General features: G+C 37.3%; 1 protein-coding gene and 1 long non-coding RNA gene across 2 annotated transcripts in view; one reads left to right on the forward strand and one right to left on the reverse strand.

The window, feature by feature from the left end:
• Nucleotides 1–3,052: 3,052 nt before the first annotated feature.
• LOC125699806 (uncharacterized) lies at nt 3,053–14,136 on the reverse strand. Its single transcript, XR_007379708.1, has 3 exons — nt 13,494–14,136; nt 8,251–9,240; nt 3,053–4,282 (listed from the first exon to the last, which is right to left on the reverse strand). It is a non-coding gene; the product is annotated as an uncharacterized LOC125699806 (long non-coding RNA).
• Nucleotides 14,137–14,219: 83 nt separating this feature from the next.
• Nucleotides 14,220–25,951, forward strand: part of CHM (CHM Rab escort protein) — a 56,647-nt gene continuing 44,915 nt past the window's right edge. The window contains exons 1-2 of the mRNA XM_048959544.1: nt 14,220–14,312; nt 23,473–23,539. Of these exons, the coding sequence (XP_048815501.1) occupies nt 14,264–14,312; nt 23,473–23,539 (116 nt within the window). The 5' untranslated portion in view covers nt 14,220–14,263. The remainder of the gene's footprint in view (nt 14,313–23,472; nt 23,540–25,951) is intronic.

Consider the following 25,951-nt stretch of genomic DNA (forward strand, 5'->3'; position numbering starts at 1 on the left):
TAAATAATAATTTTGTTTCTACAAGACTGGAAAGATCAGTAGTGAAGTTTGTGTTGAGTCTCAGTTTACTGCAGTTAAAAAGATTAATTCCAAAGATTTTGTTAGGTAAAAGATGCATGGAGAACTTCTTTCTTTTTTTTTAGTGGGATATTTTTTTTTTTTTTTTGTAGCCTTGGTACCAGCATGTGCAGTGTGTGTGCACGATGGGAGAACACGTTAGTTTCTAACACAAAAACTAATGTGAAGATCTTGGAGCTCTTCCCTGTACTCAGAGGTTTCTGAGGCGTAAATGTGAACACAGTTTTATGAGGGTCAGAGGCAACCGTGTGCTCTAAACGAAGAAGGAAAAAATAACTGCAAGATTTATTTACAATTCTCCCTAAGCATGATGAAATGAAACACCATTTTTCTGAATTCCAGCCTGACTGGAATCACAGTGACGATGGTGTTCCCCTAGTCCTTACCAGAAAAGTTACTCAGGCTGATCCAAAGCACTCTTCGACTTAATGTCGTGACCGTGTGAGCAACTGCTACAGCTTGTTCTGAGTACAGCCTTAACATGGAAGATAAAAGTTAGGTCTTTTTTTGTTGTTTGTTTGTTTTTGAAGATTAGTGTTAATGCTTTGGTTTTCAAGGGAAAGTGTAACCAGGATCATGTTAACAAATGTAGGCCACTGATGTGAGAAAATGAAGAGATTGAAAATTGTCTATCTTCTTATTACCCACCTTTTTCTAAATGCTCCAACACTTGGTACTTGTGTTCAATTTACTTCAAAACTTTCTTGAAATGTCAGTTGTTAGAAGTGTGGAATAAAACTTCCCATCTAAACATCAAGGATTTTAAATAAAATGGATGAATCTAAATGTCTGAGTATCAATAGAAGAATGATCCTTTCCCTTCTCTAATCAAATGTATTGTATTAATGTGTGCATAATGCAAAATCAATAAATAATGAATTACCACTGATTGTAATTGAATGTTTTCATAATTTTATTGTCAGCCATGATAAATAATCAGTACATTTATACTGCATTAAATTAATTAGTGTGTCATTTCTATTACATACATCAGCAGTGAAGTAATGCAGTGACATCTGTTTCTAATGTTTAAAAGATGTGATATTCCTTATTAAGTAAAAGGAAGAGTTATTAGAGGTATTTCCTGTGATTGGCAGTTATACTGGTAGACTGAAATAGACTGAATAAAGGAACTTGCACTTCTGGCAAATGCTGCATTTCAGCCTTCTAATGGTAGACAGTAACAATGAGTGGGGTGAATTTTCTTTATTCAGGCTCTTAAAAAATCCTGCCCATCTTGTTATAGGAAGTAACAGTGGGTTTTCTCTCCCTAATACAGACAGAGAAGATTCTGACGTCCAGTAATGAACGCTTTACAGAATAATCACACATCTGCATTCATTTCTATATCTTTTTTTCTGCCTCAGTCCTCTGTGTTTGGCAGTGACATTCTTATTTTGCCTTTTGGGTCTGCATCTTTGCTTGGAAGTATAATTTGGCCTATCTTGGCACTTTGCTACTCACACTGATGTATACTACCTGCAAAGGAAAGAGAAGACTGGATGGATGTTGCAAATACGAGAATTGAAAAATGAAAGACTGGAATATGAGAAATAAGAGTAAATGGAAAGGTACATGTGGAAGATAGATATGAATCACACTGTGTCAGGTGTGAATCAGAAAAACTATCCTCAGTTGGTTAATCATCTGGAAGCAGGGTGATGTGAAGTAAAATACACTGAGAAACAACTATAGACTACAACATAAGTCTGGGATTCTTAATTAACTCTGTCTTTTCCAAAACACCTTATGGACATTCTCAAGTTTCTGTACCACTGCATCATCTTTGAAGAGAACAGTTAGAAAGCCTAATGTTAAGGCTTGTCTTGCCCTTTGTTCTTCATCCATAAAACCACTTCTAATTTTTCATACTATTAATGTACGTAATAATATTTAAGGGTAATTAAAACAATTCAAAATTATTTTTTTCAGTGCAAGTCTCACCAACTGCATTCAGCTGGAGCATGTAATCAGAAATCACTGACCACCTTTTGATCTTACCTAGTAGGACCTTTTACATGGCTGGGAGTCTAGAGCAACTGTGTGCATACAGCAATTTGTCCAAGAGTTGCTGTGTATACAGTAAGCTGTAGTCTTGCTATGGTCTGCTTTCTGGGCACGACTGACGTCAGGCTAGCTCACAGTGTTGATACATTCAGTACTTGGAATGCTCTAACACAGTATTCCAGCAGTGTGTGAGCCTGTAGGCTTGCTCAGATTGTCTGCTCTGGAAACAGTCCTCAATAGATGCAGTTTTCGAGGCAACTGCTCCAGATCACAGAGTCTGCACTGAACTCAGCAGTTCAGGCTATACTTGACACATGAAGGATTTGACCGTTTACTGTAGGAACTTGAGAAAATTAAAGCACAAAGATACTTGCTCAAGCAAGGTCCTATTTACTCTTTCTATTCACTAAAATGTAACTGAAGAGATGTGTCCTTTTTGCTTAGGTATTTACTTCTTGTCTACGTGTAAATGCTGCTCTCCATGAAAGCAAGCAGTATGTTTGCTGTGGAAAAATGGGAGTAGTACTTTAAAATCATTCAACTGAAATAAATAAAAGATACAGTTGTTGTTAATGACTTGCTCCTTCAATCTCGGTTTTGATTCTTATTGAGGATAGAAGACAGTAAAATGGCAAAGCTGGGACCTTTAGTAATAAAGCTATATTACATGAGATACAATTATCATTAAAATTCAGTACTGTTAGTATTTTCTTCAGGAAGAAAAATTAATGCCATTAGATGTATACTGAAGTTAAAACACACTTTGTAACAAACTATGAACACAATCATATGTACTTGAGTATTTTTAGTAAGCCATTACACCTGAATGCTCATTAATGTCCCCAGAAGAACAAGATTAACCTCATCTCTCATTCTCTATGCTCACAGGTCAGCTAAAGAAAGCAGTTTTCCTGCAGTCTTTTAAAGGATATCAACCCTACTCTGAAGGCACCACCATCTAGTGGGATAAAAAGGTATTTGATTTTTCTTTACATTTTTTGGCATTATTAAACACACACATTGGATTCTGCATAAGCAACAATCAGAGGGTTTTTGGTGTTTATTTAAACAAATAAGGCTCATGTGGACTTTTCATTAATTCTCTTATCTTCAGCCTAACAGCAAAGTATTTTCCAATAAAAACCTTAAGAACTATTTCCATGAAAATGGGTTTTCATAAACATAATTTTATCAATGAGAAAATAACTTATGGTTAGCCAGACTCAATCAGAAGTGTAATTGATTTATTGAATAAATATTTTTAGTGTTTTATTGAATCTACTTTGTGGAAATCCAATTGGCAGAATTATTAATAATGTGGAGGTAATTATCTTGAGCTCATCTTAGTAAAGATACGTAGTTGCAGTTTTCTGTTCAGCCATTAAATATACAGCAGTGGTTCTAAGTATAGTCTGACCATTAAGTCCCATCAAGAACAAATTTCAAAAGTGAATGCAAAGCATCCATTTTATCTTTGCTGTAAGAGTGACCATTTATTGTACTTTGCCTGTACTGATATATGGACTGCTACCTGACTTTATTTGTTTTTTTTATGCACTTAACAACTGGAAAGGATAATGACAGGGATTTTTTATGTGGGAGGGCAAAACATAGAGATGAGCAGTGTATATTCATTTGTTTGTTTTCTTCCCAGAGAGCGCATGCATCTGCAGCTGTTATCCTAAGATGCCTCCTTGTGTTCAGGTCTCATTGATCTTGTTACAGCATTTCACACATACAGAGATAATTGATTTACATCACTTGAGACTACATATCTTTTACTAGCATGAGAAGAAACATTAGAAAGTTATTGTGTTTAAAAATTCCGTAGATATTTCAATATTTTTGTCTAAAACATTAATGAAGTAAGAAATTACTTCACAGCATAGAAAACATATAGGTATTCCAAAATTGGGCCTGCTTCTGTTTCAAGGAATTTAAATGTATTTTTTCCACTGATACTTCTTGGCTTTCCTCTCCGTAATTAATAGAACTCTTGTTGATGGAAATTGGCATCAGTGTGCATTCTGCTTTGTACCACATTTTAGTTTGCTGTCTTTAAAAACACTGCATTTCTTCTGGTAGCATCAATCAATGTTGCCAGTTCTTACTCGATCAAACTGAAGTTTTGAGTAGAAGTCAATGGAACTTGTCTGGACTAATTGTGTTGGTAAATGCCAGTTTTACCCTTTGGTCACTAAAACACAAGCATGAGAAGGTTAGAAACATTTCATTTAGAATGCAAATTAACAGCATTATAAATACCTTCATTTAGATTACTGAATACCATCTGTGGTTGATAAAGTCCAGAATGTTCTAGCTTCTGGTTCTTCTTTAGCAAAAATGTGTAATATGTTTGTAAAAGGCAGTCTTGCATGTATAAAACAAACTTCTAAATTAAGGCCAGTAATCTGTAGGCCTATCAACTCCTGAGTTGCAAATAAGTATAACTATTTTAAATCCTGTATCTGGTTAAGCAATCCAGACTCAAGTAGAACGTTATTGTTCAGAATATTTTAACAGAAATTCCATGTGCCATTGCTCAGTATCTGTGTACCAGTTTTTCTGTAAATATGCATGAACGTATGAAATACTTCTTAATTTGACTTCTTTTGAAACATCTTTCCACCTCTTAAAAAGATTACAATAGCTTCCATGAAGAGTTCAGATTGAAAAAAGCAAATGAAAAACCACAAAACAGAAAAGAATTGCACTGACATGTGAAATGTGTTAAAATTCTTTTTTGAATCAGTCATTTAGACATACAAAGATAATGATGATGATTATGATGACAATAATTATAATCAACTGAAATTTAAATTCATCCATTTTCCTCTATGCAAATACCAATTATATTTCTTTTCTTTAAAATGAATGTGACCATTTTAAGTAGTTATTCTTGCAAATCTTCCTAATAATCTGCTTCAACATTTACAACTGCATAGTGTTCTTCTGAACTGGGGGAAAAATTCTGGCTCTTCCAGCTTAACTGACAGGCCAATAAATGGGTCTATATTAGCTATATAGAATTAATATTCATACAGCACCTTCAGAATCTGAAGAAATATGACCTGTTCTTTCCTTTTATTTACTTAGTCAAACAGAGGAGGCAGTGTCACTCAGAAGGCACTAAGCAGGTACAAAAGCAGGGAGTGAACATCATGTTCTCCTTAGTTCTGCTTTAGAGTTTCTAGTCATTGCAGGTGCACAGCAGAATTAAAGAAGTGTAATGGCTGAAAGTCTTCCTTTAGAGAGTCTGTGATGGAAAATTGCTCTGAGAGGTGCAGTTGTATTTCTAGAAATAGTCACAAGTTGGGCAACAGCTGGAAATTCTGCTATTGTGGAGATCACCTTATCAAAGGGCTGTTACGTTACTGAATGATGTATGATGTAACCATTCGTTTTCTAGGACTGACAACCACCAAGCTAACATCTTATCTCCAAAAAGATGATGCTAAGACTAAAAGGATAAAAATGGCTTCTAATTAGTGCAACTTAATGTGATTTGTTACCTTCCACCCCAATTTTTTACTCCGTATACAGCCAGATTTGACCACCTCTTGTTCTAGTTTTACACATCATCACTCTGTTTATAGGCATGCCTGAATAGGTAACATCCTTGTCATGGCCATGGTACTGAAATGTGGGTTTCAATTGTATTGGAATGCTCAGTTGCATTCTCTCTGAAGAGAGATTAAAATGCAAACATCCTATAAAAATCACTACATACTTTAATATTGCTGACCCACAAAACATTTATAGTATAAACATTCTTTTCCTAGACACACAGAGTTTAATTAAAGTTTCAGAAGTGCAAAATGGATGTCTTATTTTCTGCACAAAAAAGCTAGCAGCAATGTGAAGCGTGTACTGTGTCTGGATTAATGAAAAGTCCATATTAAATCATAAGGGTCCTTTCTGAATTCTCAAAAGCATTACTACAAAGAGCCTGGCACCAGCTAACAATCTGTAAAAGAAATATAAGTACTTTTCTCCTTTCTGTGAGACAATCTGTGTGTAATTTAATTTAAGATTTCATTAAAATCTCAGAGAACCACTATAGCTATGGTTTGGTTCTAAAATCCTAACCAGGATCTTTTAAATTAAAAAAACAAAAAAACCTTTTGATTGTGATGTTGAGAGAGAAATGCTTAAGAAGGAAGCATTTCTTGTGTGTGGCTTTAGAGAATGTATTTAACTGAAAATAAGAGGTGATCACACGTATTCCCATTTCTTAGAAGCAAGACTGACAGCTGTAGAAGCTCACAGCATTCTAGTCACACTCCATTAACTAGTAAAAAAAAAAAAAAAAAAAAAAAGTCCCCAAATCATCTTCCTGCAATTGACAGCTATTTTCTCATGTTCTTTCAGAGGAAAATAGAGTAAGAGGGTTTAGCAGCTCCTCTTGGCCGTCTGTACCCACAGATACATTAGTAAGTTCTCACAACTGCCGCTGTAAAGCTTCAACTAAATCTCTGCTCTTGCTGTAGAGCAATAAGTGCTGCACCAGCAGACCCAACACGTCTCAACTAAGGCATATTCAACGTCAAACACAGATTTATAAAGTTAATTTTTTTTTTTTTTAAGGGAAGATTACCTTTGCTTCATTACATTTATTCATGTTTCCATCATTTCATAGTTGCTACAGCTTAGTTCAGTTTTTTAACTTCCTGATATAACATAGCTCACTGTTACTCATTCCTAACTTGCAGGTGTCTCTTGGATATAGTTTGGTGTTTGAGTCCTTAGCAATAAGTATGTCTTCACAGGAATCCAAGCCTGCAAGAACTCATTTCATCTGAGGCCTTTATAGTCTCTTGTTTATGGTTTCTCTGGTGAAGTCTAGGTAAAAATACTGCATATGAGACACATCAATTCACTTAGCTTTATGGACTACTTTAAGCCCTTTAATTATATGGTAATATTTATGGTGAGTTTCCGAAGGGAGCTTTTTCAGTTTCAGAACTTCAAGTCTTGGTCTATCTCCTCTTTCCTTTTCATCCATGTGTCATTTATGATTTTTGAGACTGGAGAAGGCTACTGTTTATTAAAAAAAAATATTCAAAGATGTTTCACTTTTTCATTCTCCTCAAATGAGGCACTAGAGCCTTGTACTCTGTGGGTTGTTGGTCATTTTTGTTGGTGCTTTTGTTTTTGTTTTTTGCTTGATATGCCATATTCTCCATTTCCCAGACTCAGTATTTGTGCATGTTTTTGAGTACGCATATACAATGAGATAATTATTCCTAACTGTACACGTAATGATTTTTGTTAATCAATTAGCAAATATCATGAAGTAAGAGGCTGAATTTTGCATGGTAAAACTTGTGTCAACTAAGGAAAGAATAGTATGTCCTAATTGGCCACAAGTCTAAAGAAGTTAATAAAAGAATGTAATAGATAATAAAAGGAATTTTCCAGACAAAGGAGATTAGTTTTTCAGATAAATGCAATCTCCATATGTGCCAGAAAAGATACATTTTTTCCTAAACTCTGAGAACATATACCTGAAGATCTTGTACTGTGCAATAAAAACTGCTTCAAGTAATATTGCAAACAAAATAAGGCAGTAACTGACTACAACTAGAAACGCACATTTACTGATCTTGATTTATTACACCACTTTGTATACTCTTTGTAGGGCTATATATGCAATCAGTTTCCTTTTGTCTGTTGCTTACTGGTGATTTCTGACATACCACAATTGACCAAGACTTCAGAAGTTAGAATATGTAAACCATGGAGTTCCTAGTACAGAAAGCACCAAACTCTGCTTTTGGTGACAAACTCTGCTTTATAATTGCATAATTTCAATCATTCTTCTCAATTTATATTGATGTTATTGATACCAAATTTTGTTCTGACTCATTTTCAGTAGATGAGAAGAAACAGAAGGCATTGGTTCTTACAGGAATGTTTTAAAAACACTGTTATCTTTTAGAACATATAAAGAAGCTATAAAAACATACTTGTTACATATACAAAATGAATATATTCTACCAGAGTTTATAATTTATTTCCTTAATAGCATAGATAAGGTTCAACTGTGTATACCTGAATACATTTTAACTTGTTTGCTTTTTCTTATAATTTATCCAGCATTATCACAGAATCATAGAACTGTTAGTCAGAATCTGTCTTTCAAACTGTAGAAGAATGGCTCACCTTCCACCACTTGCCAGAGATTCTGCTCGAGTTTATCCAGTGATGGGCAGACTCTGACGGTTGAATCCTCTTCTGGAGGTTTATCATGAACTTGCGTGCTTCACTGATTGTCTCCAGCTTTCCTTCAGTATTCTTCCTGGCTCTCTCCTGTATTCTTTTTCAAGCTGACCGCTCTGTTTTCTAAATTGTGATCATGGCCCAGAACCTGTAAAGGTTGCAATGAAATGACTGAAAAACTTTGAAGTTTTATTTTGAGTCCCTGTCACTTGGTTTCCCACATGGAGCCAGCTGTGTGCTTTTTAGTAGCAGTAGTGCTTTGTCGTTGATTTCAAGCACAAATATGCTGTAGTGCCTGTGCTATTTCTGCAGTTCAAAAAATCTTCTAACCAACCTGGCTGATTCTGAATTGACTGGGGATTGTTCCTATGAAGTCATAACATTTTTCCAGTTCTGCTGGAGTTGTTTCAAGTTGATGATTTCTCTGTCTTATAACCTACACATTTGATGAAGAATACACAGAGTTTGGCAAATGAGAAATCTTTTTAAAGTGAGGGAAACAGTATTGCAGCTCATGCCTACATAAATCATTATGATCTATGTGGCTGTGGTTAGGCAGTTTCCTTACATCTTTTGTGGTTCAACTGCCACGATGCTTAATCCTCATTAAAAGTCCATAGTATTTCCAGAACACATTTTTGGCTTTTACATCAGGGTCTCTTCTACTGCTAGGCAGGAACTGACTGCTGTGCATTCCTGTTCATGCAGTGTGAGTATTCCACACTTGGCAATTATCTTGACATCGGCATAGGAGGGCATTTCCCAGGTAGCTGAATTTGCCATTTTTTTTGAGCAGTTTTGAATTTGAGAGTTTTAATATGTTGAGCAACTATTTAATTTTTCATTTTTCAGAATGATGACACAACGATGATAAGTTGCATCTTCTTTTATTCATTTGAATAGGAAGAACTGGTAATCCATACACGGTATAGTCTGAAATGAAATAAAAGAGTTAAAAAGTCACGTGCAAGCTTCTGCCAGAAATACCACCGTGTCAAGGCAGTCTCAGGGGCCTCTCATATGTGGTAAAGAAGGTTTCACCACAAAGGTGAAGTAAACTTCTGAAGAGGAACAAATTACCTGAAACATGGCTATAAACTCCTGATGAGTTTTTCTTTAAAATGTACAAAAAAAGTTGTAGTCTTTTGCTTAAGTATACTGACATTATTTTGGCTTCAAAAATAGTTTACCTGTTCTGTCTGCATTTCAGAAGTATTAGCATTACATGTTTTTATCTAGAAAGGATGTTTTACAAACATGCCTAAATGATTCAAAAAACAAACAGAAAATACCCGCACAAAACTCTGAAAGAGAAGATAAAGCAGTAATTCACACGCTGTACCAAATGATTTTAGCCACAGTTACAGAGCACTGACAGAAGCAATCTAACTAAATAAAAACCTGACCTGACACCACATATTGCTTACAGGGTGCTAATATCATGTTTTTAGAGCAGTGCTAGTCAGGGTACAGTCTGACTCTACTACACAGAGTTCACTATTGTCTCCAGTTCCTAAAGAAAATTTCCTCCGAGTGTTTCTAAGAAACAAGTGATAAAACTGCACCAATATTAGTCATCCTAGGTTCATCAGCCATTCCAAGCATAAAAGATTAACTTGTAGCAAAAACAAAACCAACAAAAAACCCTGAATTTCTGAGCTATTGCAAAAATTATCTCCTTTATCCTGCACATTGCAAAGATCAAATTCTCTTTTCCTGTCTCCTGGAGTACTATCTTAGTAATGAAAGTGGCAATTTCATTCATAGTTCCAGTGCCCCTTAGTTTCAGAGTGTAGGTTTCACGTTTTGTGATTTTGTTGTTGTTGTATAGTGTTTTGTTCACTGGTTTACCAAGATTACTGTATTAAAGGACTGTTTATATGTATGGGAATTAGGTATCTATGTGTGATTAAGAATTTGCCTAGGGTCTAATTGCACTTCTGTTAAATTAATGATAATATTCATAGGACTTAATGGAGCTGCAGTTAGGCCCAGTGTGCCAGCCAGTGTACTGTGCAACAGGGACAATCTTACCAGAGTGTTATGAGAACAACAAAATACATCAGAGACTGTATGATAACTGGATTAAAACACATAAACACTGTTTATTAAAGTAAGATTATTAAATAAGCATCTACAATTTGAATTTCATCAGCTGTAGGACTTAAGGAGCAGAATCTGTTTATAGAAATCAGAGACTGTTACTGTTTTTCTCAGTGTTTGTTATAGACCAGACCTCCAGTAGAGGAACTGAATAGAACAAAATGAAGGAAACAGAAGTTTTGATGTGCTTAAAAACATTCCAAATGCATTGCCATTTCACATATATATATGTAAGTTTAGTCAAAGATGAAGAATAATTTATATAATTTCGAGAAAAAGAACTACCATGATGATTACAAGTTGCTATTACTGCTCTTGAATTATAAATTGCACTTCCTAAGGAAGTTTAGAGTGACAAAGAAAGAGTCCTTCTATCTGTTCTTCCATGGATTTGGTAGCCAAACAATCATCAAGTATGGGGAACCTGACATCTCTAATGTGGATCAGAATAATGCAAGATCAGAAGAGTGTCTTGTTGTGGAACATAAGGAATAAAACACAATGTGTTTTATGGGCATAATTGGGAGCAAAGACAGCCAGTCGGAAGCTGCTAAGGGACAGAAAGATTGATTCAGATATCAGTAACAAAGAATAAATGTGTATAAGAGTTTGAAAGAATTTTGTAAACAAATACACTTTTGCAAGCATGCTTGAATGTAGAGTGTCTGTTTCTGTAGTTAATGAACAATCTAGTTTGTGCATGCTTGAGTGACCAACAGTTGCATAACAGCAAACTCTATATGACAACCATGCATAACTTCAGCAACACACAAACATTTTCTTGCTGCCTGAACTAATGAACCATTTAGTTGGATAAATCAGGTTATTCAATAGATGTTTCAAGCAGCTAATAGGCCCGATCCTGCTGCTGATCCGTATTCAAACTGGTACTCAAGGAGAATTAAATTCTGTATCCACTGAGTGAATAATAAACTGAAGAATGAGATTTCACGCATGAAGTCATTGCAGGATAAAGATACTATGTAGTTTAAAAAAAATCATCACAGTGCAAAGTATTTGCTGTTTGTTATTTTAGAGGAGATATTTGATTGAATGATCTGAAAATAGATCTTGAAACAACTACAAACTTGATACTTCTAATACTGACTTCTCTTGATTTTTTTTTGTCTTTTTTTCCCCTATGTCCTTGGGCTTCAGTGTTTCTATCAGGAAAAGCAGAAACAGAGGATACATGTTTTTGGCTAAGAGTACTACATTTCAGAAAAGCATTTTAGTAAAGTTAGATATAATCCACATAAACTTTAAAATAAGCAAGGTAGTTCTATGAAAATGTGAAAATCTAAAATAAAAGCTATGAAGCAAAAATGTAAGTTCTTCTAGGAAGATAGATGTTTTAGTTGAAAGCAAAGTCAGAGCAGTTGCTAACAGAAAATATATTAAAAACTGCTAAACATGGGATCTCTGACTGATCTTTGTGTCTTTCTGAACTGTTACTACTAAAAATGGCTATGAATTCTTTTCAGTAGATCATATCATGAGTTATTTCACACACACACACAAAAAAAAAAAGTTTATAGAATACAAATGATTAAAAAAATAAATTTTGTCTGGTCAGTGTGCATTCCTGAATGCTTTTTGGCAGTTCTAATTGATGAGACCTCGTTTTATAAAATACAGGAAAATTTGCAATCAGCCCACAGGATGTGCAGTTTAATTATGTTGGTGTGCATTTCTATTTGTTTCTAATGTAGAGGATCTATTGGTAAAATGAATGCCCATTTTGTGGTCTGTTATGCAGAAAATGTTTAATCCACTGTTTGATTTACTCTGTTAAATCTTCTTTATTGAATGTGCTTATTCATCCATGCAGAATTGGGTATGCTGCTTTCTGTTACTATGACATTGCAATTAAATAGCTAAAGAGAAAAACATGGCAAGACATTTTCTCAAGGTCTGTGAAATTCTCATAAAAATTACTCACACTTAATGTATTTTATGTTTGCTGATATTAAAAATGTAAGGTACAGGAATATTTTTGTTTGTTTGTTTTGTGGACTGACAGACCCAGAGTTTGCAGTTAAAGATCCCGAATAATCAATTTTGTCAAATAAATAGAACTAAGAAAAATTTCTGGTCCAGTGGATAATGACTGTCATCATGAAATAGGATTGCACTGATTGCATCTTATGAATGAAGCTAACAGGAACTCAGAGAACCAAACAACAGCATTTTGTGCTGGAATAAATACTGAAGCACTTGAGAAACAGTAAGACATTGATAGTGAAATAGCTCAGCTCTGTTACAGTCCTACAGTTATACTAAACAATAACAGAAGATTTGCACAATCAAATTATATTTTCATGAGTATTCTCTCTCAGTAAGGAAAGAATGTGAAAAGGGAGTTTGCCTTATCTGAGCCAACCGATATAGCAATGTTTTGTTCCTCCGCTCCAGACGTTGAGGTCAGGATGATCCAACACTGTGAGAATTCTGGAACTGAATGTTTTTGTTAGAGGTTAAAAGGTAGGCATGGCAGCCCCGATAGGAGGGACTACAGGAGCTGCAAAATGGAAAAGTTCTTATTATTTCTGTGAGACGGTTGGAAGCATAATATAAGGAACATATGATTTGATTTTACTACTTTTACGCCTGAATCTGTAACTACTACTTTTTTACATATTTATTTGCATTGTAATCAGGCATTGTAATCAAATCATTGTAATCAATGTTTAAATCTACATTTTTCATTCTTGTGTTGAAATTTACTGCTGGGCCATTTTCTGCACTGGCCTGTGTTGTAGCAGGTCTGGCAGTACCACGGGGGCAAGGTGGGCTCTGGTTTCCATTAGTCGCTTTATACCACTTCCACTGTTCTGTTTGCTACGCGAACAAGGAGCTTGTAAGAAGGTGTTAACAGGCTGCTAGCTGCTTTATTGTTGCTATTGATTTAAGGTGTTAAGACTTGTATATAATCATACAGAACGAATAATCATAAGAGATTAGTTTAAAACAGCACACGTAATTAAATGGAAAATAAAAACTTAAATTTCCAGCATGCTGACACAGCGACTTTGTGCTGGGTTATTCTGATTGCACTGCTGTACGTACATTTGGGTACTTACAGAACGACTTCTTGTTCTGAGTATGCGTTCACTCAGTCCGGCGGGACAGGAGGGGCTGCTCTGAAGCGGTGCTTTCTGTGTGTCACCAGATTTCCCTTTCATTTCTTTGTGAGGTGAAAGAACAGACAGCCGGATTGCAGTGTGACTGTGGGCTGCACGCCACCAGCGTTCGTGGTGGGCTCACAGAAAGGTTTCTGAATGCAACAGAGAAGAGGTACGGTCCAACATGTAGCGTTAGCGGCTGTCAGTTGACAAAGCACAGGGAATTAATGACCAGAAACAAGCTAATACACTTCATTTTGAAATGTCTTTGACATCGTGTTAAAAGGAAAGATATTACCGCTACCGAGCAGTGCGGAGGCTGTAATATGGGGAATACATTCTTGGATATCCAATGACAAAAACCGAAGTGCTGGGTTACTGACTTTCCCGCACGCGGTGCAGCGCGGGGCTGCTTGCCTTGCAGTGACTGTATTTGGTTTCCAGCGAGGCGGCACTCGGTCATACCGTAATGTCGGAAGCTCGCAGACAGCTGCTGGGCGCTTCCATCCGTTTCGCATTGCTTCTACCATAGCTAGTACCGCCAAAAAGAACGAGCAGCGAGCCGTCACACCGCGAGCAGCGCGGCGCTCCGTCCAGCCGCGTGACGTCAGCGGGTCGCGCGGGAGAACTCCATCTACCGGCGGCCATCGCGTGCGCCGGCCGGAAGCTGTGTGGGCCGCGGCCTCCGCTTCCGGCAACGCGGGTGACGTGACGGTGCCCCTCCCAAGATGGCGGACAACCTGCCCTCCGAGTTTGATGTGGTGGTGATAGGGACCGGTACGCGGCGGCACGGGGCGCGGGCCGGCTTGCGGGTGCTGGGGCCGTAGAGGGCGCGGCCGTGGCGGCTGAGGGCGGGGGAGCGGAGGTAGTGTGCGGGGAGTGAGGCGGTGGGGCTGCCGGGGCACCTGTGTGGGCAGCGCCGTATCCGTCGCTGCGCCTGCGAGCTGCTCGGGGATTGCTGCTTAGGCTTCAGCGTCAGGAGTTGTTGAAGATACAGGACATAGCTGCCCTCACTGGGAGGGCAGCGGACCATCTCTGCGAGGTGCCGGCCTGTTAGGCACAACGCGACCCTTGTGTTCTTGAGGTTGGTGCCCATCTGGTACTTCACTGTAGCCACTGGCAGCCCAAAATGCCCCTGCTGGGCGAGCTGAAAGCTTCTTTCGGTGCGCCGAAAGTAGTTCTGAAGAGCCGACCTCGGTGTTGTGGTGGGATATGTGGTTTGTGCTGATAATCTCAGCTGCGTGCTGTAATGTGAGGATTGCGTTTTCTCTTGAAAAGCGTTTTCATAATCCCTGTGCTTGCTTACAGATAACCCCAAACTTCCTCATTTTGGGTGCTTCTCATTAAGGTGTTCAATTCAGTGTAAAAGAAGACATAGGACTGCATGTACTTTAATTGACTCTGAGCTGTCTCAGGCTGCCTGTGCTTTGTGCATCCTATACAAAATCATCTACTTTCTGTTCCAGTGGGTGATGGACATCTCAAATGTCTCACAAAAACATACCACAACGTTGTAACTACAACCAAAATTTAAAATATTTCTTAAATTGCAATTAGAAATTAAGATTTCCCTACTGTGTTCTTTGTTTGGTAGTTCAAGTGGAAGCCTTAGTGATGAACCTGATGTTTTCTTATATGATCAGGTTTGTGACTGTTCTGAGTAAAAGAGAATAACAGTAAACAATGAATGGCTAAATCACCAAACTGAAAGGGTGAAGTGTTAAGAACTGTACAACTCCTTGATTTATGAGGGTAATTAATCTTTATTACCATGAAAAATACTTCTGTATGCAATAGTATAGAAAATTAAAGGAAACACAGCTTCATAAAATTAATGTTCATGAATCTTCTATCTAATCTAGCTAAGGAAAAGGTGAAAATAGTAATGGTACATATTCTAGCTGCTAGGGGAGCTAGTGAAGATCTTCAACACATATGACTAAAACATACATAGATAAGACTTCATCTTTTCATTATTTCTATGGAGAAGAAAAACGTGCTGTCAAAATTTTCTTCTGGAGCTTCTATAATCTTTGTTAAAAATCTGATGTAATTCCGTTTGCTGTGGTAGCTCTTATGTTGAGGGACCTCAAAGGACCATGTAGCAGGCACAGTAAACCTCAGGCTGCAGTTGTGTTCTGTCTTTCCTGTCCCTGTCATGGTTCATGCTTGCTGTATGATATGTGAGTTAAACCGAGGCTATCTGTGTAACAGCAGTTGGTGGTAGCAGGTCACAGATAGGAAAGCCTGTGCTCTCCCAGCCATGCTCTTAGGAGTGCTCACCTGAAGCAAAGCACTTCCAGCTGAGCAGTCTGTGGCAGAGAGGATTGGTCCTGGAGTGCACACCTACCATTACCTTCCCTACTTTGAGAACAGGTTTTAATAGTAAAGTTTTCATATTGGGAGAGGAAATGTCATGAGATGAATTCTGTCGTGGAAATATTGCTGTAGTTAGTGTTGGTATGGGTTTGTATGAGAAGGTATGTTTTTGAGATGTTTGCCTGCCTAAAGGGAGACCTCACTGTGGCCTTCCAGTATTTGAAAGAAGCATATAAACAGGAGGGGCAATGGCTGTTTACAAGGGTAGATAGTGATGGGACGGGGGAATGGTTTTAAACTGAGACAGGGAAGGTTTAGGTTGGATATTAGGAGGAAGTTTTTCACACAGAGGGTGGTGATGCACTGGAACAGGTTGCCCAAGGAGGCTGTGGATGCCCCATCCCTGGAGGCATTCAAGGCCAGGCTGGATGTGGCTCTGGGCAGCCTGGTCTGGTGGTTGGTGACCCTGCACACATAGCAGGGGGGCTGAAACTAGATGATCTTTGTGGTCCTTTTCAACCCAGGCCATTCTGTGATTCTACAGAGAGTACTGTTAGATCTAGTTTGAAGATTCTAGTTTCCAACCTTGTGATTCTATGATTCTAAGATTCTAAGATGTTCAGAGCTCCTGCCTTTCCTGAATTATTGTCTTTGCTTTGCATTTCTTCTATTAAGGATGTATGCAAATGATGACTAATGGTGCCAATTGTCTATTTTTACACTGTATTAAATACTGGTACTAAACCAGCAGTGTGAAAGATTATTCAAAGCACGATTTTTATTTTCCAGGAAATTCCTGCTGAAGGAATTTCTTAGTCTTTAACTCTTCTTCTGATGCCATAGCCAGTGCTGAGTGCATATGGATATCTGATTGTCATAATATCTGAAATGTTGGTGTTAATGTTTTTAACTGCTTAGTAGTAATTGCACTCTTTTCTGCATGCCTGGCCTTCCGCAGGTTTTATAATTCCTGCATCTGTTAATTTCAGTAATTAGATTGAGTGGGATTTGAATTTGTTTTTATTTCGGGCTCATTGAACTATTTCTCTGGAGTAAGCTTATTGGCAATGGAAACTCATGCTAAATTTTTGTCATCTGAGATATGTTTAATAGCTAGGTTCAATTCCTTTATCAGTATATGTGTGGCAAAAGCAAATTCAGTTATTGATGAGACTACTTCTCTGTAACCCAAATAAAACATGTTCTTGCACAGGCAATTTTAGAACACTCTGGATACATAGTACAAAAACACACAAAGTCTTTGTGGGTTCAGTAGCAAATGTTTAGTTACTGTCATTGAACTTCTGTGCATAGTTCTTAAGAAAAATAGATTAACAGAGAACTTAATATTTTGAGGTTTTCAATGACAATACAGCACAGAAATTAAAGTTGTTTTGGCTTTGTTCTTTTGTTCTATCTCCATTTCTTATTGTAGAATTGAAGTTCATTTCAAGTTTTATTTTAGCTTCTTCTCTCATCAAGACTGTCCCTATTTCCTTTCTTTTTGATTATATTATTATGTGGAGGTTATCCACTAACCAAGTAGGAATGGCTTCACTGCATGATTTTCTGATAAAGCAGTTGTCATACTCGCAGTAGTTCTGGTATTTTGGAAAATTATATTTGCAGATTTTCATTTGTGTTAAATCCTGTAGCACGTCGTTTTGGATGGCTGATACTGTAAGTGCACACTTGAAGACACTTCAGGGTGGGCAATAATCATGTTTGCTATTGCTACCCTTTTAAGGGGTCAACTTCTAAATTAGTGCGGACATTATGAATGTTTACAAGGAGGGAATGTTATGAGATCTTTAAATGTAATTAAAAAAATCTATTTGGGAGAGTGACCTGGGTTACAGAGTCAGTGTGAAGGATTTTATTTAGACAGTTAACAAATAGGAAAGCTTATAGGCAAAACATTCAGCACTGTTGAATTTATGGCATAAATCACTGTAAACATAAAGATTTGCAATATCTGCAAAATACAAACAGCCATAACTTAAATATTTAAGTGATGTGTTTAAGGATACAAGGTCTCCCTTACTGTGAATTTCTTTGATTGTTTGGATTATATTCAGTTCTGACTTGAACTAGTTCCTGATATTGCAGGAGTCCTGTCTTAACTTCTGGTGAGTTATAAAATAAAGGACAGTACTCTTTATAAGGTGGCTGTATTCACAAGTTTGCCAGTAATTCTAATTTATTCTTTTTTTTTTTCTAAATAGGAGTTATTCTTTATAAAAGCAGTCACAGTAAATTTTCTAGTTCTATGCAATTTTCTTTCCATTCTGGTTTTCAGTGGCTATAAATAACACATGAAATGACTTTCAAGGTAGAAAGCAGGAATCCGTTTTGAAATATTCTATAAAATAAAGAGTGATTTATGGTTTCATATGATTTTGGCTGAAAGCACTCGGGCTTTGCCAGGTCATCAAAGTCCTGTCAGGAGAATCTATTATTTATTGTTCGATATGCGGGGAGTGGTGTAAGTACTTTATGTTTATCTTATGTAAGTATAGTGTTAGGAGAAATCACTTCCAGACACTAAAACAGTTTTTAGAATGCACAGTGAAAAACTAATCTTAATATTATAATGTGAGAGATGAAGTTAACATTGGAGATAGTTTGAAAAAACAGATTTTTGATAAGTGAGTGATTCCTAATGCTTTGTTATTGCAGGTGTAAATTTACCTTTATTTCCTTACTGCTGACTTTTTTAACTTAACTAAAATTGAGTGGTTTCTTTTTCTGGCATGCTTTCACTTCTGACTGTTGTTGTGCAGTATGACAGCCTTCTTGAAGGCTTGGTATCCCACTGATACCTCGCATGGGATTATTTTCCAGATACACTCACTGCTCTTATAAGAAAGCAAATTATTTTGTGAAGCCTTTGCTGTCCCTGCCTGTTAGCGTTTCTCAGATTTTCCAGATTATTTGCTCATCATACAGAGGTCAACTTGCAATAGTCACATCAGTAAGAGTTATTGACATTAATCTGCTTCTTATGTATCCAAGAAGGTTATACCAGACAGCTGGCAGTGAAAACTAGTGCTATGAACTGGGGACTTGATTCTTCATTATAAGCATGTGTATTTACCTAGTGTTTATTCTGTCATTTTTTCTCATTACTTTATTCTGGTGCTGCAACTGTTTCTGATACAGTCGTGGAATCTTGCAGCAGTTTTCAGTGCGTCTTGCAAATAGCTGAAGAACCAGAGAAATTTGTAGGACTAACCTCCATTTGTGTCTGCTGGAGTGAGCCATGCCAAGGTGCTTGTTAGTGTAATTAGAGCAGACTTGTTATGATTTTATTTGCTTGCATTTTTGTCTCAGTATCATTCCAACTGCATGCAAGAATTTCAAGCACAGAACAGCAAGTATTTCGTCAGTCCTCTTCTTGAACTGATGCAAGTTTAGGAGTTGGTCCATGTTGATTTAGTTCCTATTTCAGTGAGGCGGTGTCACTGATTCATGTGAATGTATCACTGCCTGGATAAGTACTGAGGTGTTCCTGTTAGCACATATTAGTGATTCAGAGATCGCTCGGGAATAAAATCCCTAGCTTCATTTTGATTTTTATAATCTGTTTGCAGATGCAATGTGCTGCTTTGCTGAAATTTTACATGAGTGTTTCCTTGAGAAGCCTAGAGAGGCTACCTTACCTCATATTGCATCCATTCCATGGAGGTTAGTAAGTGGAAAAAGAAGGCTGTATCATGAAGAAGTGATGATACAGACACTAGGTTCTAATCAATCCTCCATTGTGAAGGAAAACTTTTTCTTTTTCCTGGTGAGAAAAGTGAGGGACAGGCCTGTTTGTGAAAATATTTCAAGTGTAAGCATTTTATAATGTGAAGGGTCCAGGAAGCATAGAGTGCCTTTATGCATCTTGATTATAGGTGCTGCTATTTCTGTATTGACTAAGCCTGAAATATGAAGGACTTCTGTGTCAGCCTATTGAATTGATACTGCAAAGAATTGCATGGGCTCCTTATTACTGCATGTAAGTCCCTCTTGTGCTGCCAGATGTTTATATATAAAATATCAAGATACTGATTGTATAACCAAGATGTTATAATCACAACATAATTGTGTATAATCAATAGATATCAAGATGTTATAATCGCAATATAATCAAGAGAGTAAGGCAAAGCAGACAACAATCACAAAAAGAGAATAAGTGGAAGAGCTTACCCTTGGGTTGAGCTCACCAGAAGATACCAAAAGAGGGGATCTCCAGCAGAGATCCTTCCCCTCTGGTAGCCAGCTCTTAAATAGGTCCAGGAATTGCCTTCACCTGTGCTCCTCTGGCTGACTCATGGCTCACCTCAGGTGATCAATCAGAGGTTCAGGCCGTGACTCAGCATTTCCCATACACTGATTTTTTTTTTTTCAAAATATCTGGGTCTTCTTGCTGCTTTGCTGTGATTGAATCATATATTTACAGTTCAAACGTCTCATTTCATACTCTGCTGTTGGAAAGCTAAAAACTGCTTGGATTTGGAACCTTATTTTAGAAAGCATCCTTTTCATTTTAGATACAATAAAATCAAATATAAGCTGTGTTGGCAGTCACTAATATATCTAGTAACTTAATAGGAAAATACTGGTTACTATTAATTATACCAGAGTATATCTCTCAATGAGTCAATGATTTCATTGCTGTATGAACTTAATTTTTTTCTCTCTTCTTTGATGTAAAAGGAAATGTAGATTCTCTTTTAGAGCATACTGTCTTCTGATAGAAGTTACTGGACCCAAACCTCAAGTCAACTTCCCATTCAAAAACATGCAGCATTGTGAGTTATAGGTCGTAATACCAGGACCTTCGTTCCTTAAGCTGACTGTTCTCAAAGAGGGACAAAGAGCAGGAATGGTTAAAAGTAATCCTTCCTGAGGAAGAACATCTTAGAGATACTCAGCTTTATTTACTTGTTAGGCATAAGTGGAACTTCAGAATCAATATTCTAAATAATTCATTATCAGCTTTCTCCTACAGTCAGTTAAATCTTGCAGTAAATAGTTGCATTAAAACTGTACTGAGAATGAGGAGTAAAGGCGCTGCCCTGTGGCTAGAGTCTAAAAGCATTTCAAAATTTGTGTACAATGCAGCTTAAAGTTGTTGGAAAATCAAAGTTCAGAACAGGAAACTCTTTGAGCAACTAATATGAGCAATTGTTTTTCCTTTACTGAATAATCTGGACAGAAGGATGGTTCAGCCTTATGTGCCATAGATAAATAAATTTCTACCATTTCTGTAAGGAGACCTTCCCAAGGGTAACTTTCTTCTTTCCTGAGTTGAGCAGGGCAATCTGTGTGACACTGGTCTGTGTACCAATGCCGCCTCTGCTGGAAAGAGCTTTTGTGAAGTAACCGTCTTGCAGTCCAGATCTTATGCAGAAGTAACTTGTATTTGACAAAGCTACATGTTTTCCATGTGGTCTGATTTCTGTTAGATAATGGAATTCAGGATCTGGTGCCCGAGTCACAATCTTAATTTCTTTGGCTTACCAAAGTTTTATCACTTAAGAACTAATAGTGTCTTGATCCATCACGTTGTTGTAAGAGCCTCTCCAGAAGCTAAAATGCATGGGCTGTGGCATTCTTGTATTTTCTCATTCTGTTGCTGGTGGGTACTCAGGAGGCCCCCACATCTTAGAAGCAAAGGATTGGTGAAGAAAATTGATGCCAGCTTTCAAGAGCAAGGAAGCTAATTCAGGGAACAATTTCATCCAAGGTTAATGGAAGAACAGACCTCCAACACAGTATCAATTGGATCAAGCTTAAAGCAATCAGTTATGCCCTAGTAGCTATAACTCCAGTCCTGGTCAGCCAGGCAGCACTTGGTGATGTTTTACAACACTTTCTCATTGGCTTTTATCAATAAGGAAGGAGAAACAAGTTTCTCAATTGCATTTCTAGAGTGATAGTCTCTGTGCCTAAATGAGGGAAAGAAAATCTTTTCAGAAACTGCAAACAAAACAGTGCTTGAGGGTTCTGCTCCAGACAGTTACTAGTGAAAATAAATGAAGCATATAACATATGCATGTGTATAAATACCTGTGGAGGTTAGCTGAGTGTAGCGTTGTGGTGTTTTTGTATCATTTGGCTGTGCACATGAAGGATCTTGTGACTGTCCTGAAGTGCATGCTGCACTTACATATTTTCTCCATATCTCTTTCTTTAGAACAGTCTGTATATTGTGGCTTACTTTAAAAAACAAACAGACAAAAACTTTGAAGTCTCGGTTCAGGCATTTTGTGGATGTTCCCAATTACTGACGTTGATTCTCTAAACCTAAGATTTAGGCTACAGATTTAGAATAGTAGTAAATGCCACTGCTGGCTCATAGAACTCATGAAACTATGGTCTCATGTATCTGAGTCCTGCTAGATTTAATCTATACTGCTTTTTAATTTCCGTAATTAATAAAGACCAACTCAATCATTTAAAATGGTTTGATCCTGAAACACTTCTTCCACTTTTTTAATCTTATCCTTTAATTCAATACATACCATAAGTGTCTCATAATAGTAGGCCTGCAGAATATAAATCCCTTTTACTGAATCACCTATTTAAACAGCCATAGATCCAGTAGTCCAAGCCATCTGACTGCACCTGAGCATCTAATGAGTAGAAGTAGAACTTATAAAACAGCCTAGTTTATTAAACATCCTGGTGATGTCGTATCATTCAAAGGGACGCTGCTGATAGAAGAAATATTTTCTTTGCTACACTTCCAAGTATAGTGAGAACATAACTGAGTGACTTTGACAACAATTCCACTTTGAAGATGTCCATCTAAGAATTGTGAAGTACACCTGCACTGTCACTGTATCTTTTCTGTTTGCACTTGATTCTTGGTCTGCATGCAGAACTTTCGTGTGTTCCTGGGCATTCTTTTGCAGGTAACAATCAGTTCCATCTCGGACCAAATCCAGTTGTAATTCTGAGAGCCATGCATGCTAGATTCACTTACCAGCAGACAGTGTAGAGGAGACAGCATCATGCAAAACACAACTTGGCTTGCACAGATGTTCTGTGCCATCATAGCAGGTTTATACCCTCATATCCTCCAGTGCATCCCTGGGCAATGTGCAAGGTGATGCAACATCAACCATAAACTTGGAAATTTAAAAACATTGTTTTAGTGGGTTGTGACACAGTCATCACTTTGTGAGTCACTTTGAAGTGAAAGAAATGGAACAAAAATAACCTGAGATTGTAAGTCTTTGTACCTGACGGGATACAGTTACAGCACGTCCCTTGGAAATTTGGGTATGGTTATGCTGGCATGTGCTCAACCTGGTTAGAGGCAGCGAGGCACCAGGAGAAGATGTTGGTGATGAGCTTTAACTCAGAGGTGGTACTGTTTGCAAGTGGTATGTGCTATGCTACTAATATGAGAGTAATTAAAGTGTTGCATTCAATATGGTGATGCTAAAAGGCAAACTAGGACACAGATTAGCATTCATTATTTCAGTAGCATAAGGTTATTAAAAAGTTTAATGACAGGGTTAATTTTTTAATTGCTTGTTGCTAACAGATTTCTAATTTTATTTCAACTTTTAAGCTATCTTAGCACACTGAGATCTAAAAAATGCATGTATTCTTGCAGGTCTGCCTGAATCTATTATTGCAGCAGCATGTGCCAGAAGTGGCCAGAGGGTTCTTCATGTTGATTCGTAAGTTACTTGAATAGTTTATCTTTTTAAGAGTTAGATTGGCTAAAAATCTGTCTGTGTCTTGGTCACTCTGTCCTTGTATCCTGTGCTCACCTGGCATTAAGAAATTTCTATTCTATTTTGGTGTGATTTCCATCAGTAAAGCTTGCAGTTTTTGCATGTGATGTTAGTAATCTGTAACATACATGATATGGTCGAGGATGCTATTGGTAGCTTCTTTTCTCATGGGAATAGTTACAGGTTTAATGCCCTTCCTTATTGTATACCCCATTGTGTGATGATTTTAAACTGGGCCATTATTACTTGATGACTGATGTTTTACTGCTGCTTCCTTTGTATCAAGTTTCAATGCCTATAGAAGATAATACAAGTGTTTTGGCTTTTTAGTTGGTTATTGTGAAGTCTGGCTGATAAGGGATTCACAGAGCACTCTTTGTTTCTGTCTTCATCAGATACTGAATAAGTTTGAGTGCAGAACACTAGTGTTCTTCTTTTACACTTTGAAATAAAGGATTTGCAGGAGCACTTGGAGTAGTGCATTCATAGCATCCTTTCATTTTACTACTTCTCTTTACTAATTAGCCAAATATAGCAATTTTCTTACAAACTTTATAACTTTACACTATGATGTATGCTGCTTTTAAGGAAAAAAAAGGTCTCTGAAGCCTCGTTTATTTGTACAACTGCTCAGCAAAATTGAGTGTCATGACTCAAGTCTACAGGTTTGGTTTCTGAGGCACACATGAGACAAATTCTTGAGCTTCAGATAACCACACAAACCTTTAAAATACCCCTGTCTCCTATCTACACCTTCAAGGCTCTGAATTTCTCATCTGACTTTTGGGACAATCTTGGTTACTACTGAGCAGCATTCGAGGCTGCTTTATTGTCTGTGCTTTTCTGGTTGATAACAAATGCAGTGTATTTCATACGACTTTAGTGCTAGGCACCCCTACTATGACTGATATAGTTCATTGTGCATTATCAGGGTATGATTTACATAGATTTTTTTTTGGCAGCCTCATCTTAACTGCAGCTGTCTCCCACTCCCTTGCTGCTTTCAGTCCGGTCATTAGCGTGCTTACACAGTATGATTTCCTGAGTTTGGCTGCTGCAGTTGTGAGAAAGGGTTGCAAGCAGTAAGCAAGGACTACCTCAGTGGCTCTGCTGTTGCTAAATATCATCGTAGCCTAAAATGCATAATAAATTTATGAGGTTGAACAGACTTCTATACTTCGTCTCAATTGTAGTAAATATTTCTACACGTGACCAAATTAGATGATTTGGTAAAACTTGAAGTGGGGAAAAAAAAAAGAATTATGTGTAAGTGTAAAATCATAACTCCATTCATAACCAGTGGAGTTGAGTTACAGGCAGCCCATTATTTCTCCTGCTGGTAGGAGTTGAGTTTTAGTAGAATGACAGGTGGAGGTTTTGAGGTTTTAACAGCAAAACTACTGTGAGCCTGGATGCTCTGATTGTTTGCAGTGTTTTGTTTTCACATCATTCTTGAGGTCTTGCTTTCTTCTAAACTTCTTGTTAATTGCACGTGTGCCCTCACCTTGGTTTAGGGTCTTTTTCACAAGGATAAGATACGTGCTTTCAGTTTTCCGTGCGCTTCATACCAGGAGCTTAACAAGGATACGTTTTCTCCACTTCATTCTGATCTGTACTGCTTCAAAATTAAACTTCTGCAATGTCTTTTACCCACAGCCCTTCCAAGGACCTACCAGTTTTTCTTGTGTGTAGTATGAATTCATACTTAAGTTCAAAATTTGTGTGAAATGCAATTTGAGATTGCTTAGTTGACTGTTAACTGTCCTCAGTGTCTCTGGCTTCCTGTCTTGGCTGGAGTGAGGATAGGTGATGCACTTCATCCTAGCAAAAGTTATGCACAGATGAAGAACCTTTCAAAAAACTTAGAGAAGCTGGCAATTAGAACTGTGAATTGTGGATTTTGTTTATTAATGTTTGGACTTAAATATGCTCGATTAGGTTCACCAATGCTTTTATTATGATAAAAAAATGCTTCCTTTTTTTTAATTATTTCTCCTGTGGAGTTATTTTGCAACTCTTGTGCAGGCTGCAAGCTCCTTAGGTCAGGAAAAGGTGTTCTTAAGTGAGGTGATTTTCACTCCAAAGCAGCTGGCGTTGTAATTGGTGGTGTGGTCACTGAATGGTGGTCGAAAATCCTGAAATTGGCCAAAAAAAAAAAAAAAAAGTGTTTGTGCCATGCAACCCCTCATAAACAGGACAGCATTTCATACGTCTGCTTTTCTTGTTCAAGCGTGATAGTGTTCTTGCAGAAGTAACAATGACAATAACAAATATGCACAAAAAAACCTGATGCCCTTTGAATTTGAAGTGAAAAGTTGTATCTCTGGCAAACTTTCTAAGACTTCATCTGAATTA

The sequence above is a fragment of the Lagopus muta genome, chromosome 13 (assembly GCF_023343835.1).
Source record: "Lagopus muta isolate bLagMut1 chromosome 13, bLagMut1 primary, whole genome shotgun sequence".
In the NCBI taxonomy this organism is placed as follows: Eukaryota; Metazoa; Chordata; class Aves; order Galliformes; family Phasianidae; genus Lagopus; species Lagopus muta.